Below are 16,979 nucleotides of genomic sequence, written 5' to 3'. Positions count from 1 at the left end.
CTACATCCATAGACATTAATATGGAGAAAGTATGTGCCCCCCACATCGACCTCCGGGGGCTTCACTGTCCTCATCTACATCCATAGACATTAATATGGAGAAAGTATGTGCCCCCCACATCCTCCTCCAGGGGCTTCTGTCCTCATCTACATCCATAGACATTAATATGGAGAAAGTATGTGCCCCCCACATCCTCCTCCGGGGGCTTCACTGTCCTCATCTACATCCATAGACATTAATATGGAGAAAGTATGTGCCCCCCACATCCACCTCCGGGGGCTTCTCTGCCCTCATCTACATCCATAGACATTAATATGGAGACAGTATGTGCCCCCCACATCGACCTCCGGGGGCTTCACTGTCCTCATCTACAACCATAGACATTAATATGGAGAAAGTATGTGCCCCCCACATCCTCCTCCGGGGGCTTCTGTCCTCATCTACATCCAAAGACATTAATATGGAGAAAGTATGTGCCCCCCACATCCACCTCCGGGGGCTTCTCTGTCCTCATCTACATCCATAGACATTAATATGGAGATAGTATGTGCCCCCCACATCCACCTCCGGGGGCTTCACTGTCCTCATCTACATCCATAGACATTAATATGGAGAAAGTATGTGCCCCCCACATCCTCCTCCGGGGGCTTCACTGTCCTCATCTACATCCATAGACATTAATATGGAGAAAGTATGTGCCCCCCACATCCTCCTCCGTGGGCTTCTCTGTCCTCATCTACATCCATAGACATTAATATGGAGAAAGTATGTGCCCCCCACATCCTCCTCCGGGGGCTTCACTGTCCTCATCTACATCCATAGACATTAATATGGAGACAGTATGTGCCCCCCACATCCTCCTCCGGGGGCTTCACTGTCCTCATCTACATCCATAGATATTAATATGGAGAAAGTATGTGCCCCCCACATCGACCTCCGGGGGCTTCACTGTCCTCATCTACATCCATAGACATTAATATGGAGAAAGTATGTGCCCCCCACATCCTCCTCCGGGGGCTTCTCTGTCCTCATCTACATCCATAGACATTAATATGGAGAAAGTATGTGCCCCCCACATCCTCCTCCGGGGGCTTCTCTGTCCTCATCTACATCCATAGACATTAATATGGAGACAGTATGTGCCCCCCACATCCTCCTCCGGGGGCTTCACTGTCCTCATCTACATCCATAGACATTAATATGGAGAAAGTATGTGCCCCCCACATCCTCCTCCGGGGGCTTCACTGTCCTCATCTACATCCATAGACATTAATATGGAGAAAGTATGTGCCCCCCACATCCACCTCCGGGGGCTTCACTGTCCTCATCTACATCCATAGACATTAATATGGAGACAGTATGTGCCCCCCACATCCACCTCCGGGGGCTTCACTGTCCTCATCTACATCCATAGATATTAATATGGAGAAAGTATGTGCCCCCCACATCCTCCTCCGGGGGCTTCACTGTCCTCATCTACATCCATAGACATTAATATGGAGAAAGTATGTGCCCCCCACATCCACCTCCGGGGGCTTCTCTGTCCTCATCTACATCCATAGACATTAATATAGAGAAAGTATGTGCCCCCCACATCCTCCTCCGGGGGCTTCACTGTCCTCATCTACATCCATAGACATTAATATGGAGAAAGTATGTGCCCCCCACATCCTCCTCCGGGGGCTTCTCTGTCCTCATCTACATCCATAGACATTAATATGGAGAAAGTATGTGCCCCCCACATCCTCCTCTGGGGGCTTCTCTGTCCTCATCTACATCCATAGACATTAATATGGAGAAAGTATGTGCCCCCCACATCCTCCTCCGGGGGCTTCACTGTCCTCATCTACATCCATAGACATTAATATGGAGAAAGTATGTGCCCCCCACATCCTCCTCCGGGGGCTTCACTGTCCTCATCTACATCCATAGACATTAATATGGAGACAGTATGTGCCCCCCACATCCTCCTCCGGGGGCTTCTCTGTCCTCATCTACATCCATAGACATTAATATGGAGACAGTATGTGCCCCCCACATCCTCCTCCGGGGGCTTCACTGTCCTCATCTACATCCATAGACATTAATATGGAGACAGTATGTGCCCCCCACATCCTCCTCCGGGGGCTTCACTGTCCTCATCTACATCCATAGATATTAATATGGAGAAAGTATGTGCCCCCCACATCGACCTCCGGGGGCTTCACTGTCCTCATCTACATCCATAGACATTAATATGGAGAAAGTATGTGCCCCCCACATCCTCCTCCGGGGGCTTCACTGTCCTCATCTACATCCATAGACATTAATATGGAGAAAGTATGTGCCCCCCCACATCCTCCTCCGGGGGCTTCTGTCCTCATCTACATCCAAAGACATTAATATGGAGAAAGTATGTGCCCCCCACATCCACCTCCGGGGGCTTCTCTGTCCTCATCTACATCCATAGACATTAATATGGAGACAGTATGTGCCCCCCACATCCTCCTCCGGGGGCTTCACTGTCCTCATCTACATCCATAGACATTAATATGGAGACAGTATGTGCCCCCCACATCCTCCTCCGGGGGCTTCACTGTCCTCATCTACATCCATAGACATTAATATGGAGAAAGTATGTGCCCCCCACATCCACCTCCGGGGGCTTCACTGTCCTCATCTACATCCATAGACATTAATATGGAGAAAGTATGTGCCCCCCACATCCACCTCCGGGGGCTTCACTGTCCTCATCTACATCCATAGACATTAATATGGAGAAAGTATGTGCCCCCCACATCCTCCTCCGGGGGCTTCTCTGTCCTCATCTACATCTATAGACATTAATATGGAGAAAGTATGTGCCCCCCACATCCTCCTCCGGGGGCTTCACTGTCCTCATCTACATCCATAGACATTAATATGGAGACAGTATGTGCCCCCCACATCCTCCTCCGGGGGCTTCTCTGTCCTCATCTACATCCATAGACATTAATATGGAGAAAGTATGTGCCCCCCACATCCTCCTCCGGGGGCTTCTCTGTCCTCATCTACATCCATAGACATTAATATGGAGACAGTATGTGCCCCCCACATCCACCTCCGGGGGCTTCACTGTCCTCATCTACATCCATAGACATTAATATGGAGACAGTATGTGCCCCCCACATCCTCCTCCGGGGGCTTCTCTGTCCTCATCTACATCCATAGACATTAATATGGAGAAAGTATGTGCCCCCCACATCCACCTCCGGGGACTTCACTGTCCTCATCTACATCTATAGACATTAATATGGAGACAGTATGTGCCCCCCACATCCACCTCCGGGGGCTTCTCTGTCCTCATCTACATCCATAGACATTAATATGGAGACAGTATGTGCCCCCCACATCCTCCTCCGGGGGCTTCTCTGTCCTCATCTACATCCATAGACATTAATATGGAGAAAGTATGTGCCCCCCACATCCACCTCCGGGGGCTTCTCTGTCCTCATCTACATCCATAGACATTAATATGGAGACAGTATGTGCCCCCCATATCCTCCTCCGGGGGCTTCACTGTCCTCATCTACATCCATAGACATTAATATGGAGACAGTATGTGCCCCCCACATCCACCTCCGGGGGCTTCTCTGTCCTCATCTACATCCATAGACATTAATATGGAGACAGTATGTGCCCCCCACATCCTCCTCCGGGGGCTTCACTGTCCTCATCTACATCCATAGACATTAATATGGAGAAAGTATGTGCCCCCCACATCCTCCTCCGGGGGCTTCACTGTCCTCATCTACATCCATAGACATTAATATGGAGAAAGTATGTGCCCCCCACATCCACCTCCGGGGGCTTCTCTGCCCTCATCTACATCCATAGACATTAATATGGAGAAAGTATGTGCCCCCCACATCGACCTCCGGGGGCTTCACTGTCCTCATCTACATCCATAGACATTAATATGGAGAAAGTATGTGCCCCCCCACATCCTCCTCCGGGGGCTTCTGTCCTCATCTACATCCAAAGACATTAATATGGAGAAAGTATGTGCCCCCCACATCCACCTCCGGGGGCTTCTCTGTCCTCATCTACATCCATAGACATTAATATGGAGACAGTATGTGCCCCCCACATCCTCCTCCGGGGGCTTCACTGTCCTCATCTACATCCATAGACATTAATATGGAGACAGTATGTGCCCCCCACATCCTCCTCCGGGGGCTTCACTGTCCTCATCTACATCCATAGACATTAATATGGAGACAGTATGTGCCCCCCACATCCTCCTCCGGGGGCTTCACTGTCCTCATCTACATCCATAGACATTAATATGGAGAAAGTATGTGCCCCCCACATCCACCTCCGGGGGCTTCACTGTCCTCATCTACATCCATAGACATTAATATGGAGAAAGTATGTGCCCCCCACATCCACCTCCGGGGGCTTCACTGTCCTCATCTACATCCATAGACATTAATATGGAGAAAGTATGTGCCCCCCACATCCTCCTCCGGGGGCTTCTCTGTCCTCATCTACATCTATAGACATTAATATGGAGAAAGTATGTGCCCCCCACATCCTCCTCCGGGGGCTTCACTGTCCTCATCTACATCCATAGACATTAATATGGAGACAGTATGTGCCCCCCACATCCTCCTCCGGGGGCTTCTCTGTCCTCATCTACATCCATAGACATTAATATGGAGAAAGTATGTGCCCCCCACATCCTCCTCCGGGGGCTTCTCTGTCCTCATCTACATCCATAGACATTAATATGGAGACAGTATGTGCCCCCCACATCCACCTCCGGGGGCTTCACTGTCCTCATCTACATCCATAGACATTAATATGGAGACAGTATGTGCCCCCCACATCCTCCTCCGGGGGCTTCTCTGTCCTCATCTACATCCATAGACATTAATATGGAGAAAGTATGTGCCCCCCACATCCACCTCCGGGGACTTCACTGTCCTCATCTACATCTATAGACATTAATATGGAGACAGTATGTGCCCCCCACATCCACCTCCGGGGGCTTCTCTGTCCTCATCTACATCCATAGACATTAATATGGAGACAGTATGTGCCCCCCACATCCTCCTCCGGGGGCTTCTCTGTCCTCATCTACATCCATAGACATTAATATGGAGAAAGTATGTGCCCCCCACATCCACCTCCGGGGGCTTCTCTGTCCTCATCTACATCCATAGACATTAATATGGAGACAGTATGTGCCCCCCATATCCTCCTCCGGGGGCTTCACTGTCCTCATCTACATCCATAGACATTAATATGGAGACAGTATGTGCCCCCCACATCCACCTCCGGGGGCTTCTCTGTCCTCATCTACATCCATAGACATTAATATGGAGACAGTATGTGCCCCCCACATCCTCCTCCGGGGGCTTCACTGTCCTCATCTACATCCATAGACATTAATATGGAGACAGTATGTGCCCCCCACATCCTCCTCCGGGGGCTTCTCTGTCCTCATCTACATTATTATTATTATTTATTATTATAGCGCCATTTATTCCATGGCGCTTTACATGTGAGGAGGGGTATACATAATAAAACAAGTACAATAATCTTGAAAAATACAAGTCACAACTGGTACAGGAGGAGAGAGGACCCTGCCCGCGAGGGCTCACAATCTACAAGGGATGGGTGAGGATACAGTAGGTGAGGGTAGAGCTGGCCGTGCAGCGGTTTGGTCAATCGGTGGTTACTGCAGGTTGTAGGCTTGTCGGAAGAGGTGGGTCTTCAGGTTCTTTTTGAAGGTTTCGATGGTAGGCGAGAGTCTGATGTGGTAGAGCATTCCAGAGTAGGGGGGATGCACGAGAGAAATCTTGTATGCGATTGTGGGAAGAGGAGATAATAGGGGAGTAGAGAAGGAGATCTTGTGAGGATCGGAGGTTGCGTGCAGGAAAGTACCGGGAGACGAGGTCACAGATGTATGGAGGAGACAGGTTGTGGATGGCTTTATATGTCATGGTTAGGCTTTTGTACTGGAGTCTCTGGGTGATGGGGAGCCAGTGCAGGGATTGACAGAGGGGAGAGGCCGGGGAATAGCGGGGGGACAGGTGGATTAGTCGGGCAGCAGAGTTTAGAATAGATTGGAGGGGTGCAAGAGTGTTAGAGGGGAGGCCACAGAGCAGGAGGTTACAGTAGTCAAGGCGGGAGATGATGAGGGCATGGACTAGGGTTTTTGCAGATTCTTGGTTTAGGAATGTGCGGATCCGTGAAATATTTTTGAGTTGGAGGCGGCAGGAAGTGGAAAGGGTTTGGATATGTGGTTTAAAGGAGAGATCAGTGTCAAGGATTACCCCAAGACAGCGGGCTTGTGGGACTGGGGAGAGTGGGCAGCCGTTTACTGTAATGGATAGGTTCGTTGGGGAGATCGCGTGAGATGGGGGAAAGATGATGAATTCTGTTTTGTCCATGTTAAGTTTTAGAAATCTAGTGGAGAAGAAGGATGAAATAGCAGACAGACATTGAGGGATTCTGGTTAGTAGGGAGGTGATATCTGGTCCAGAGATGTAGATCTGTGTGTCGTCAGCATAGAGATGATACTGAAAGCCGTGAGATTCTATGAGCTGTCCCAGGCCAAAGGTGTAGATGGAGAAGAGCAGGGGTCCTAGAACTGAGCCTTGCGGGACTCCGACAGATAGGGGGCGAGGTGAGGAGGTGGTGTGTGAGTGGGAGACGCTGAATGTACGGTCAGTTAGGTATGATGAGATCCAGGATAGGGCCAATTCTGTGATGCCAAGGGATGAGAGGGTCTGCAGCAGCAGGGAATGGTCCACTGTGTCAAAGGCAGAGGACAGGTCCAGGAGGAGGAGGACAGAGTAGTGTCGCTTGCTCTTGGCGGTTAATAGGTCATTGGTGACCTTAGTTAGGGCAGTTTCAGTGGAGTGGTGTGACCGGAAGCCTGATTGAAAGCGGTCGAAGAAGGAGCAGGAAGATAGATGGGAGGACAGTTCAATATGGACATGTTGTTCCAGTAGTTTTGAGGCAAAGGGGAGAAGTGATATAGGGCGATAGCTAGATACAGAGGATGGGTCAAGAGAGGGCTTTTTGAGGATAGGTGTGATTGTGGCATGTTTAAAGCTTGAGGGGAAAATGCCAGTTGTTAGTGATAGGTTAAAGAGATGGGTTAGGGTTGGGATGAAGACTGTGGTGAGGTTTGGGATGAAGTGGGATGGGAGTGGGTCAAGTGCACAGGTGGTGAGATGCGATCTTGAGAGTAGAGTGGAGAGTCCGTCTTCTGTAATGGTGGAGAAGTTGGTTTTGGAGGTGGAGGGCTGGGTAGTTGGGAGGAAGGGTTCTGGGGGTTGTTTACTAAAATTGTCTCTGATGTTCTCAATTTTCTGCTTGAAAAATGAGGCGAAGTCTTCAGCTGAGATGAGTGGGGAGGGAGGAGGTGCTGGGGGACGGAGGAGAGAGTTGAAGGTGTTGAATAACTGTTTGGGGTTGTGAGACAGGGAGGATATGAGAGATGAGAAGTAGGTTTGTTTTGCTGTGGCGAGCATGGTTTTGAAAGCAGTGAGGGACTGTTTGAATGCGATGAAGTGCTCGTTAGAGTGGGATCTTTTCCATCTGCGCTCAGCAGCTCTGGAAGCTCGCCTCAGTTCTTTTGTCATGCTGGTGTGCCAGGGTTGTCTGTTGATTTTGCGAGCTTTGGTATGTGTGAGAGGGGCAAGAGATTCCAAAGCTGCATCCACAGACATTAATATGGAGAAAGTATGTGCCCCCCACATCCTCCTCCGGGGGCTTCTCTGTCCTCATCTACATCCATAGACATTAATATGGAGAAAGTATGTGCCCCCCACATCCTCCTCCGGGGGCTTCACTGTCCTCATCTACATCCATAGACATTAATATGAAGACAGTATGTGCCCCCCACATCCTCCTCCGGGGGCTTCACTGTCCTCATCTACATCCATAGACATTAATATGGAGACAGTATGTGCCCCCCACATCCTCCTCCGGGGGCTTCACTGTCCTCATCTACATCCATAGACATTAATATGGAGACAGTATGTGCCCCCCACATCCACCTCCGGGGGCTTCTGTCCTCATCTACATCCATAGACATTAATATGGAGAAAGTATGTGCCCCCCACATCCTCCTCCGGGGGCTTCTCTGTCCTCATCTACATCCATAGACATTAATATGGAGACAGTATGTGCCCCCCACATCCTCCTCCGGGGGCTTCTCTGTCCTCATCTACATCCATAGACATTAATATGGAGAAAGTATGTGCCCCCACATCCACCTCCGGGGGCTTCACTGTCCTCATCTACATCCATAGACATTAATATGGAGAAAGTATGTGACCCCCTCACATCCAGATTTTGCAGATAGAACGGCTCAGCTCTTCTGGGGTTACTGTAAGATTTTGGAGGCGTCTCTGGGATTTTTCACCTTTATCCAGAAGAGCATTTGTGGGGTCAGACGTTGATGTTGGGGGTCCGGGTTCACAATCGCCGTGGTGTTGGATGTGGCTGGGCTCCAGGGTCTGTCGGCCGATCATGTTCCCCCGTCTCTGCATGGACCTCATGCACTTGGCACAGTCATGGGGGCAGATAAGGGCCTTCCCCAAATGTACCCACAAAGCTGAAGCTACAATTGTCCACAATGTCTTATGCTCCCTGGAGCTGAGGGTCCGAAGCCGCCCCCTGATAACAGCCCATAGCATTATCCCCTCCACCATCTGTACAGGGGGTATAGTGCAGTCAGGGGGTAACGTCCTCCAGGAATCACCAATCCCAGACTCCTCCATCAGATGCAGATACAGAAGTGCGATCCGTCACTGCACAGAACACGTCTCCTGCAGAGTCCAGTAGTGGCGGTGTTACACTGGCATTGTGCTTGGTGATGTACAGCTGTGTGCAGCTGCTCGGCCATGAAGCTCCCGACAGGGACGCAATGTTTGTGCTGATACCAGCGGGGGTCTGGACTCTGCATTTGAGGTCAAAAACCTAAAGCGATGAACTGGAATATAAGTTGGCATGCATGCAACATGAAGGTTATAGTTGCCTGTTTTTGCGCTGTGTGCAGGTAAGGCTGCGGCCTCCCTTTTCCTTGAACTGGACATTACGTTTATATGGCTCCCTGTGGTTAGGCGTCCATTAGTCGGGGGTCTTGGTCCTGCTCAGCTCTTATTCACAGTTACATGATCTGACGTATGGAAAGGTTTTAATACTATAGGTTAGGACCATGCCGAGTAGGGTCACCGTTACGTGGTGGGATGGCTTCTTTCATCAATACTATGTTAACTATGCACCTTATATTATTTTCATGCCCTATTGCTATTTCTTCACTTCAGGGGATTTGCTCATTTTGTTTTTATTTTAGGTTTTGTCAGCTGTGGGGTCAGCAGAGTGGTGGTGATATTCTGCCCTCTGCTCCTCAGAACTCGGCCTCCCACTCTGTAACATTACGGGGTCTTCACTTCCGTTCCCCTCTCGATAATATCACTTACAGGTGATGGGGGGGAAACTTCGGGAGGAAAACTTGTTCCCCCTGTAATAGGAGCCACAGGACCACGTTGGTATTGGGGAGCCCTGCATCACCTGTCGCTCTGTCACTGCGCTGGTATCGGGGAGCTTGGCACCACCGGCCGTTCTGTCACTGCGCTGGTATCGAGGAGCCCTGCACCACCGGCCGTTCTGTCACCACGCTGGTATCGGGGAGCCCTGCACCACCGGCAGTTCTGTCACCACGCTGGTATCGAGGAGCCCTGCACCACCGGCCGTTCTGTCACTGCGGTTGTATCGAGGAGCCCTGCACCACCGGTCGTTCTGTCACCGCGCTGGGATCGTGGAGCCCTGTACCACCGGCCGTTCTGTCACCGCGCTTGTATCGAGGAGCCCTGCACCACCGGCCGTTCTGTCACCGCGCTGGGATCGTGGAGCCCTGCACCACCGGCCGTTCTGTCACCACGCTTTTATCTGGTAGCCCTGCACCACTGGCCGTTCTGTCACCACGCTTGTATCTGGGAGCCCTGCACCACCGGCCGTTCTGTCACCACGCTTGTATCGAGGAGCCCTGCACCATCGGCCGTTCTGTCACAGCGCTGGGATCGTGGAGCCCTGCACCACCGGCCGATCTGGCACCGCGCTGAGATCGAGGAGCCCTGCACCACCGGCCGCTCTCACAGCGCTGGTATCGAGGAGCCCTGCACCACCGGCCGCTCTCACAGCGCTGGTATAGAGGAGCCCTGCACCACCGGCCGCTCTCACCACGCTTGTATCTGGGAGCCCTGCACCACCGGCCGTTCTGTGTTATGAACAGGTGATTCAGAACCACAATGGACCTAGTGGTTAAGAGCACACAAAGTGACCTGATAGTTACTAACATAGGACGAGCTGTGAGACGTGGAAACTCTGCTGACCGCAATCCCTAATCCTATCATACCACACTAGAGGTAGCCGTGGATTGCGCCTAACGCTACCTATGCAACTCGGCACAGCCTGAGAAACTAGCTAGCCCTGAAGATAGAAAAATAAGCCTACCTTGCCTCAGAGAAATTCCCCAAAGGAAAAGGCAGCCCTCCACATATAATGACTGTGAGTTAAGATGAAAATACAAACACAGAGATGAAATAGACTTTAGCAAAGCGAGGCCCGACTTACTGAATAGACCGAGGATAGGAAAGATAGCTTTGCGGTCAGCACAAAAACCTCCAAACAACCACGCAGAGGGGGCAAAAAGACCCTTTGCACTGACTAACGGTACGGAGGTGCTCCCTCTGCGTCTCAGAGCTTCCAGCAAGCAAGATAAACCAATATAGCAAGCTGGACAGAAAATATAGCAAACAAAAGTAACACAAGCAAAACTTAGCTTATGCAGGGCAGACAGGCCACAAGAACGATCCAGGAGAAAGCAAGACCAATACTGGAACATTGACTGGAGGCCAGGAACAAAGAACTAGGTGGAGTTAAATAGAGCAGCACCTAACGACTTAACCTCATCACCTGAGGAAGGAAACTCAGAAGCCGCAGCCCCACTCACATCCACCATAGGAAGCTCATAGACAGAACCAGCCGAAGTACCACTCATGACCACAGGAGGGAGCTTGACCACAGAATTCACAACAGTTCTGTCACCATGCTTGTATCTGGGAGCCCTGCACCACCGGCCGATCTGTCACCGAGCTGAGATCAAGGAGCCCTGCACCACCGGCCGATCTGTCACCGCGCTGAGATCGAGGAGCCCTGCACCACCGGCCGTTCTGTCACCACGCTTGTATCTGGGAGCTCTGCACCACCGGCCATTCTGTCACCACGCTTGTATCTGGGAGCTCTGCACCACCGGCCGTTCTGTCACCGCGCTTGTATCGAGGAGCCCTGTACCACCGGTCGTTCTGTCACCGCGCTGGGATCGGGGAGCCCTGCACCACCGGCCGCTCTCACAGCGCTGGTATCGAGGAGCCCTGCACCACCGGCCGCTCTCACAGCACTGGTATCGAGGAGCACACTCCGCCTCGGGAGCTCCCACATGTGCCAGACTAGTTGTCTCCTACACTGCATCTCCCCAGTTGTAATGTGGGCTGGCAGCCATCTTGTACCCCCGCATTCAATATGGCAGCTTGGACAGCGGCTCTGCAGTGACAGCTACAGGGATGTACCACATTCAGAAGACATGTACCATAGAGATGATAGTGACTCACTGTGTGTGCACTTCTAATGCAAATCCTTCCTGAGATGGCATCTAGCAGCATCTGAAATACAACAAATGGTGGAAGGGGCTTAGAGGAGAGACGCCACATAGATGCACACGATTCACACTGACACGCACACCCCAGAAGGAATGGCCACAACACCCCGGATACATTGTGCTTGCTCTGGGGTTGTTATGGATACATAGACTTCCTGTCCTGACCATCTCTGTTCTTATATTCCAAAGGTCCTATGACAGGAAGTCTGTGCTCAGTGCACATAACTAGGAGTATACACTGAGAGGGGGAAGGGATCACGGAGTGCCAGATCCCGGGATCCTGAGCTCCTCACTCAGGACTAGAAAAATAGGGAGAATTGACAGTTATCAATAGTCTGCAATCCACTGGTTAAGGCTACTTTCATACTGGCGTTTTTTGCCAGATGTCGCAATGCGCAGTTTATGGCAAAAAACGCATCCTGCAAAGTTGTTTGCAGGATGCGTTTTTGCCCCATAGATTAACATTAGCGACGCTTTGCCACACGTCGCAACAGTCGTGCGACGGTTGCGCCGTGTTGTGGCGGACCGCCGGGAGCAAAAAACGTTAAATGTAACGCCCCCACCTCCCCGCATCTCACAATGGGGCAGCGGATGCGCCGGAGAAATGCATCTGCTGCACCCATTGTGCGGCGCATCAAACGCTAGCGTCGGAATCTCTGCCCGACGCATTGCGACGGGGAGATTCCGACACTAGTGTGAAAGTAGCCTTACACGTTACCAGGATATATATCTTTCCTGTATCATTCAGGACTAGAGACCCTCACAGGGCAGACATTATAACTGTGCGGAGGCAGTCACCGCGTATGACACCACAACAGCGTTATAAGAGGCTGAAATCCGTCACATGAGGTTATATCAGTACTGGAGCGTTATAAGAGGGGCTGATATCAGTCACATATGGTGTAATGTCTGGAGGTTATATCAGTACTGGAGCGTTATAAGAGGGGCTGATATCAGTCACATGATGTAATGTCTGGGGGTTATGTTGTGAATTCTGTTATCGAACTCCCTCCTGTGGTCATGAATGGTACTTTGGCGAGTTCTGTCCATGGACTCCTTCTGGTGGCTGTGAGTGGAGTTGCTGGTTCTGAGGTTCCTTCCACAGGTGACCTAGGTTATTCTTAGGCTGGCTTCTCTATTTAACTCCACTCAGATCGTTACTCCATGCCAGTTGTCAATGTTCCTGTACTGGTTCAGTTCGCTCTTGGATCTTCCTGGTGACCTGTCTCTTCCTGCAAGAAGCTAAGTCCCCGATTGTTATTTTCTGTTCATAGTTTTCTTGTCCAGCTTGCTTTCATGATTTTGCTTTGCTAGCTGGAAGCTCTGGGATGCAGAGTGGCACCTCCGCACCGTGAGTCGGTGCGGGGGTCTTTTTGCACACTCTGCGTGGTCTTTTGTAGTTTTTTGTGCTGACCGCACAGATGCCCTTCATATCCTCTGTCTGTTTAGTTAGTCTGGCCTCCCTTTGCTAAAACCTGTTTCATTTCTGTGTTTGTGACTTTCATCTTTACTCACAGTTAATATTTGTGGGGGGCTGCCTTTTCCTTTGGGGAAATTTCTCTGAGGCAGGGTAGGCTTTATTTTTTATCTCTAGGGCTAGCTAGTTCTTAGGCTGTGTCGAGGTGTCTAGGCCATGTTAGGTACGCTCCACGGCTATTTCTAGTGTGTGTGATAGGATTAGAGATTGCGGTCAGCAGAGTTCCCACTTCCCAGAGCTTGTCCTGTATCGTTTTAACCATCAGGTCATTTTGGGTGCTCTTAACCACCAGGTCCATAACAGTACAGCTGGCCCGAAAGTGTTAATGCATCTCAATAGAGGGATAAGAGAAGTTCTGAGACCATTTTTTTTTCTTTGCAGTGTGTTTTGTCTTTCTTTTCCCCTTGATCTCTGGGTGGTTCAGGACACAGGTGTAGATATGGACATTCAAGGTATGTCCTCTTGTGTGGATCATCTCACTGCAAGGGTACAAAGCATTCAAGATTTTGTAGTTCAGAATCCGATGTTAGAACCTAGAATTCCAATTCCTGATTTGTTTTCTGGGGATAGATCTAAGTTTTTGAATTTCAAAAATAATTGTAAACTGTTTCTTGCTTTGAAACCTCGCTCCTCTGGTGATCCTGTTCAACAAGTGAAAATTATTATTTCTTTCTTGCGTGGCGACCCTCAAGACTGGGCATTTTCCCTTGCGCCAGGAGATCCTGCATTGCGTGATGTTGATGCGTTTTTTTTCTGGCGCTTGGATTGCTTTATGATGAACCAAATTCAGTGGATCAGGCAGAGAAAATCTTGCTGGCTCTGTGTCAGGGTCAGGATGAGGTAGAGATATATTGTCAGAAATTTAGAAAGTGGTCTGTGCTTACTCAGTGGAATGAATGTGCCCTGGCGGCAATTTTCAGAAAGGGTCTTTCGGAAACCGTTAAGGATACTATGGTGGGATTTCCCACGCCTGCTGGTCTGAATGAGTCTATGTCCTTGGCCATTCAGATCGATTGGCGTTTGCGTGAGCGCAAAGCTGTGCACCATTTGGCAGTATTCTGAGCATGGGCCTGAGCCTATGCAATGTGATAGGACTTTGACCAGAGCTGAACGGCAGGAACACAGACGTCGGAATGGGCTGTGTTTTTACTGTGGTGATTCTACTCATGCTATCTCCGATTGTCCTAAGCGCACTAGGCGGTTCGCTAGGTCTGCCACCATTGGTACTGTACAATCTATATTTCTTTTGTCCGTTACTCTGATTTGCTCTTTGTCTTCCTATTCTGTTATGGCATTTGTGGATTCAGGCGCTGCCCTGAATTTGATGGACTTGGAGTTTGCTAGGCGCTGTGGTTTTTTCTTGGAGCCCTTGCAGTATCCTATTCCATTGAGAGGAATTGATGCTACGCCTTTGGCCAAGAGTAAGCCTCAGTACTGGACTCATTTGACCATGTGCATGGCTCCTGCACATCAGGAGGATATTCGCTTTTTGGTGTTGCATAATCTGCATGATGTGGTCGTTTTGGGGTTGCCATGGCTACAGGTTCACAACCCAGTATTGGATTGGAAATCAATGTCTGTGTCCAGCTGGGGTTGTCAAAGGGTACATGGTGATGTTCCATTGCTGTCAATTTCGTCTTCCACTCCTTCTGAAGTCCCTGAGTTTTTGTCAGATTACCGGGATGTATTTGATGAGCCCAAATCCAGTACCCTACCTCCTCATAGGGATTGTGATTGTGCTATTAATTTGATTCCTGGTAGTAAGTTTCCTAAGGGTCGACTGTTCAATTTATCTGTGCCAGAACACGCCGCTATGCGGAGTTATATAAAGGAGTCCTTGGAGAAAGGGCATATTCGCCCGTCGTCATCACCGTTGGGAGCAGGTTTCTTTTTTGTGGCCAAGAAGGATGGTTCTTTGAGACCTTGTATTGATTACCGCCTTCTTAATAAGATCACGGTCAAATTTCAATACCCTTTGCCGCTACTCTCTGATTTGTTTGCTCGGATTAAGGGGGCTAGTTGGTTCACCAAGATAGATCTCCGAGGGGCGTATAATCTTGTGCGTATTAAACAGGGCGATGAATGGAAAACAGCATTTAATACGCCCGAGGGCCATTTTGAATACCTGGTTATGCCATTCGGGCTTTCTAATGCTCCATCTGTGTTTCAGTCCTTTATGCATGACATCTTCCGAAAGTACCTGGATAGATTCATGATTGTATATTTGGATGATATTTTGGTCTTTTCGGATGATTGGGAGTCTCATGTGAAGCAGGTCAGAATGGTGTTCCAGGTCCTTCGTGCGAATTCCTTGTTTGTGAAGGGGTCTAAATGTCTCTTTGGGGTTCAGAAGGTTTCATTTTTGGGTTTCATTTTTTCCCTTTCTACTATCGAGATGGACCCTGTTAAAGTTCAGGCCATTTATGATTGGACTCAGCCTACATCTCTGATGAGCCTGCAGAAGTTCCTGGGCTTTGCTAATTTTTACCGTCGCTTCATCAGTAATTTTTCTAGTGTTGTTAAACCGTTGACTGATTTGACCAAGAAAGGTGCTGATGTGGTCAATTGGTCCTCTGCGGCCGTTGGGGCTTTTCAGGAGTTGAAGCGTTGTTTTTATACTGCCCCTGTGTTGTCAGCCAGATGTTTCGCTCCCGTTTCAGGTCGAGGTTGATGCTTCTGAGATTGGAGCACGGGCTGTTTTGTCGCAAAGAAGTTCTGATGACTCGGTGATGAAACCATGTGCCTTTTCTAGAAAGTTCTCGCCTGCTGAGCGCAATTATGATGTTGGCAATCGAGAGTTGTTGGCTATGAAGTGGGCATTCGAGGAGTGGCGTCATTGGCTTGAAGGAGCTAAGCATCGCGTGGTGGTCTTGACGGATCACAAGAATTTGACTTATCTCGAGTCTGCCAAACGGTTGAATCCTAGACAGGCTCGATGGTCGCTGTTTTTCTCCCGTTTCAATTTTGTGGTTTCATACCTTCCGGGCTCTAAGAATGTGAAGGCTGATGCCCTTTCAAGGAGCTTCGTGCCTGACTCTCCGGATGTTCCTGAGCCGGCTGGTATTCTCAAAGAGGGGGTAATTTTGTCTGCCATCTCCCCTGATTTGCGGCGGGTGCTGTAGAAGTTTTAGGCTGATAGACCTGACCGTTGTCCAGCGGAGAAACTGTTTGTCCCTGATAGATGGACTAGTAGAGTTATCTCTGAGGTTCATTGTTCGGTGTTAGCTAGTCATCCTGGAATCTTTGGTACCAGAGATTTGGTGGCTAGATCCTTTTGGTGGCCTTACTTGTCACGGGATGTGCGTTCTTTTGTGCAGTCCTGTGGGATTTGTGCTCGGGCTAAGCCCTGCTGTTCTCGTGCCAGTGGGTTGCTTTTGCCCTTGCCGGTCCCGAAGAGGCCCTGGACGAATATTTCCATGGATTTTATTTCTGATCTCCCTGTTTCTCAAAGGATGTCGGTCATCTGGGTGGTTTTTGATCGCTTCTCTAAGATGGTCCATTTGGTACCCTTGTCTAAATTGCCATCCTCCTCCGATTTGGTGCCATTGTTTTTCCAGCATGTGGTTCGTTTGCATGGCATTCCGGAGAACATCGTCTCAGACAGAGGTTCCCAGTTTGTTTCAAGGTTTTGGCGGTCCTTTTGTGCTAAGATGGGCATTGATTTGTCTTTTTCTTCGGCTTTCCATCCTCAGACAAATGGCCAAACCGAACGAACCAATCAGACTTTGGAAACATATCTGAGATGCTTTATTTCTGCTGATCAGGATGATTGGGTGTCCTTCTTGCCTTTGGCTGAGTTCG

At 49.9% G+C, this 16,979-nt stretch overlaps 1 protein-coding gene across 11 annotated transcripts in view; it reads right to left on the bottom strand.

The window, feature by feature from the left end:
• Positions 1–16,979, bottom strand: part of SOX6 (SRY-box transcription factor 6) — an 846,804-nt gene that overhangs the window by 44,871 nt on the left and 784,954 nt on the right. For 7 of the 11 annotated variants that reach the window (XM_069739870.1, XM_069739868.1, XM_069739872.1 and 4 more), the window contains one exon: positions 11,655–11,705. The exons of the other annotated variants lie outside the window; for them this stretch is intronic. In XM_069739870.1, coding sequence (XP_069595971.1) covers positions 11,655–11,705 — 51 coding nt within the window. The remainder of the gene's footprint in view (positions 1–11,654; positions 11,706–16,979) is intronic. 11 annotated transcript variants of the gene reach the window in all.

The sequence above is a fragment of the Ranitomeya imitator genome, chromosome 9, assembly GCF_032444005.1.
Source record: "Ranitomeya imitator isolate aRanImi1 chromosome 9, aRanImi1.pri, whole genome shotgun sequence".
NCBI classification, from domain to species: Eukaryota; Metazoa; Chordata; class Amphibia; order Anura; family Dendrobatidae; genus Ranitomeya; species Ranitomeya imitator.
The sequence above is the reverse complement of the archived record's forward strand: the minus strand, read 5'-3'. Positions and strand labels throughout refer to the sequence as shown.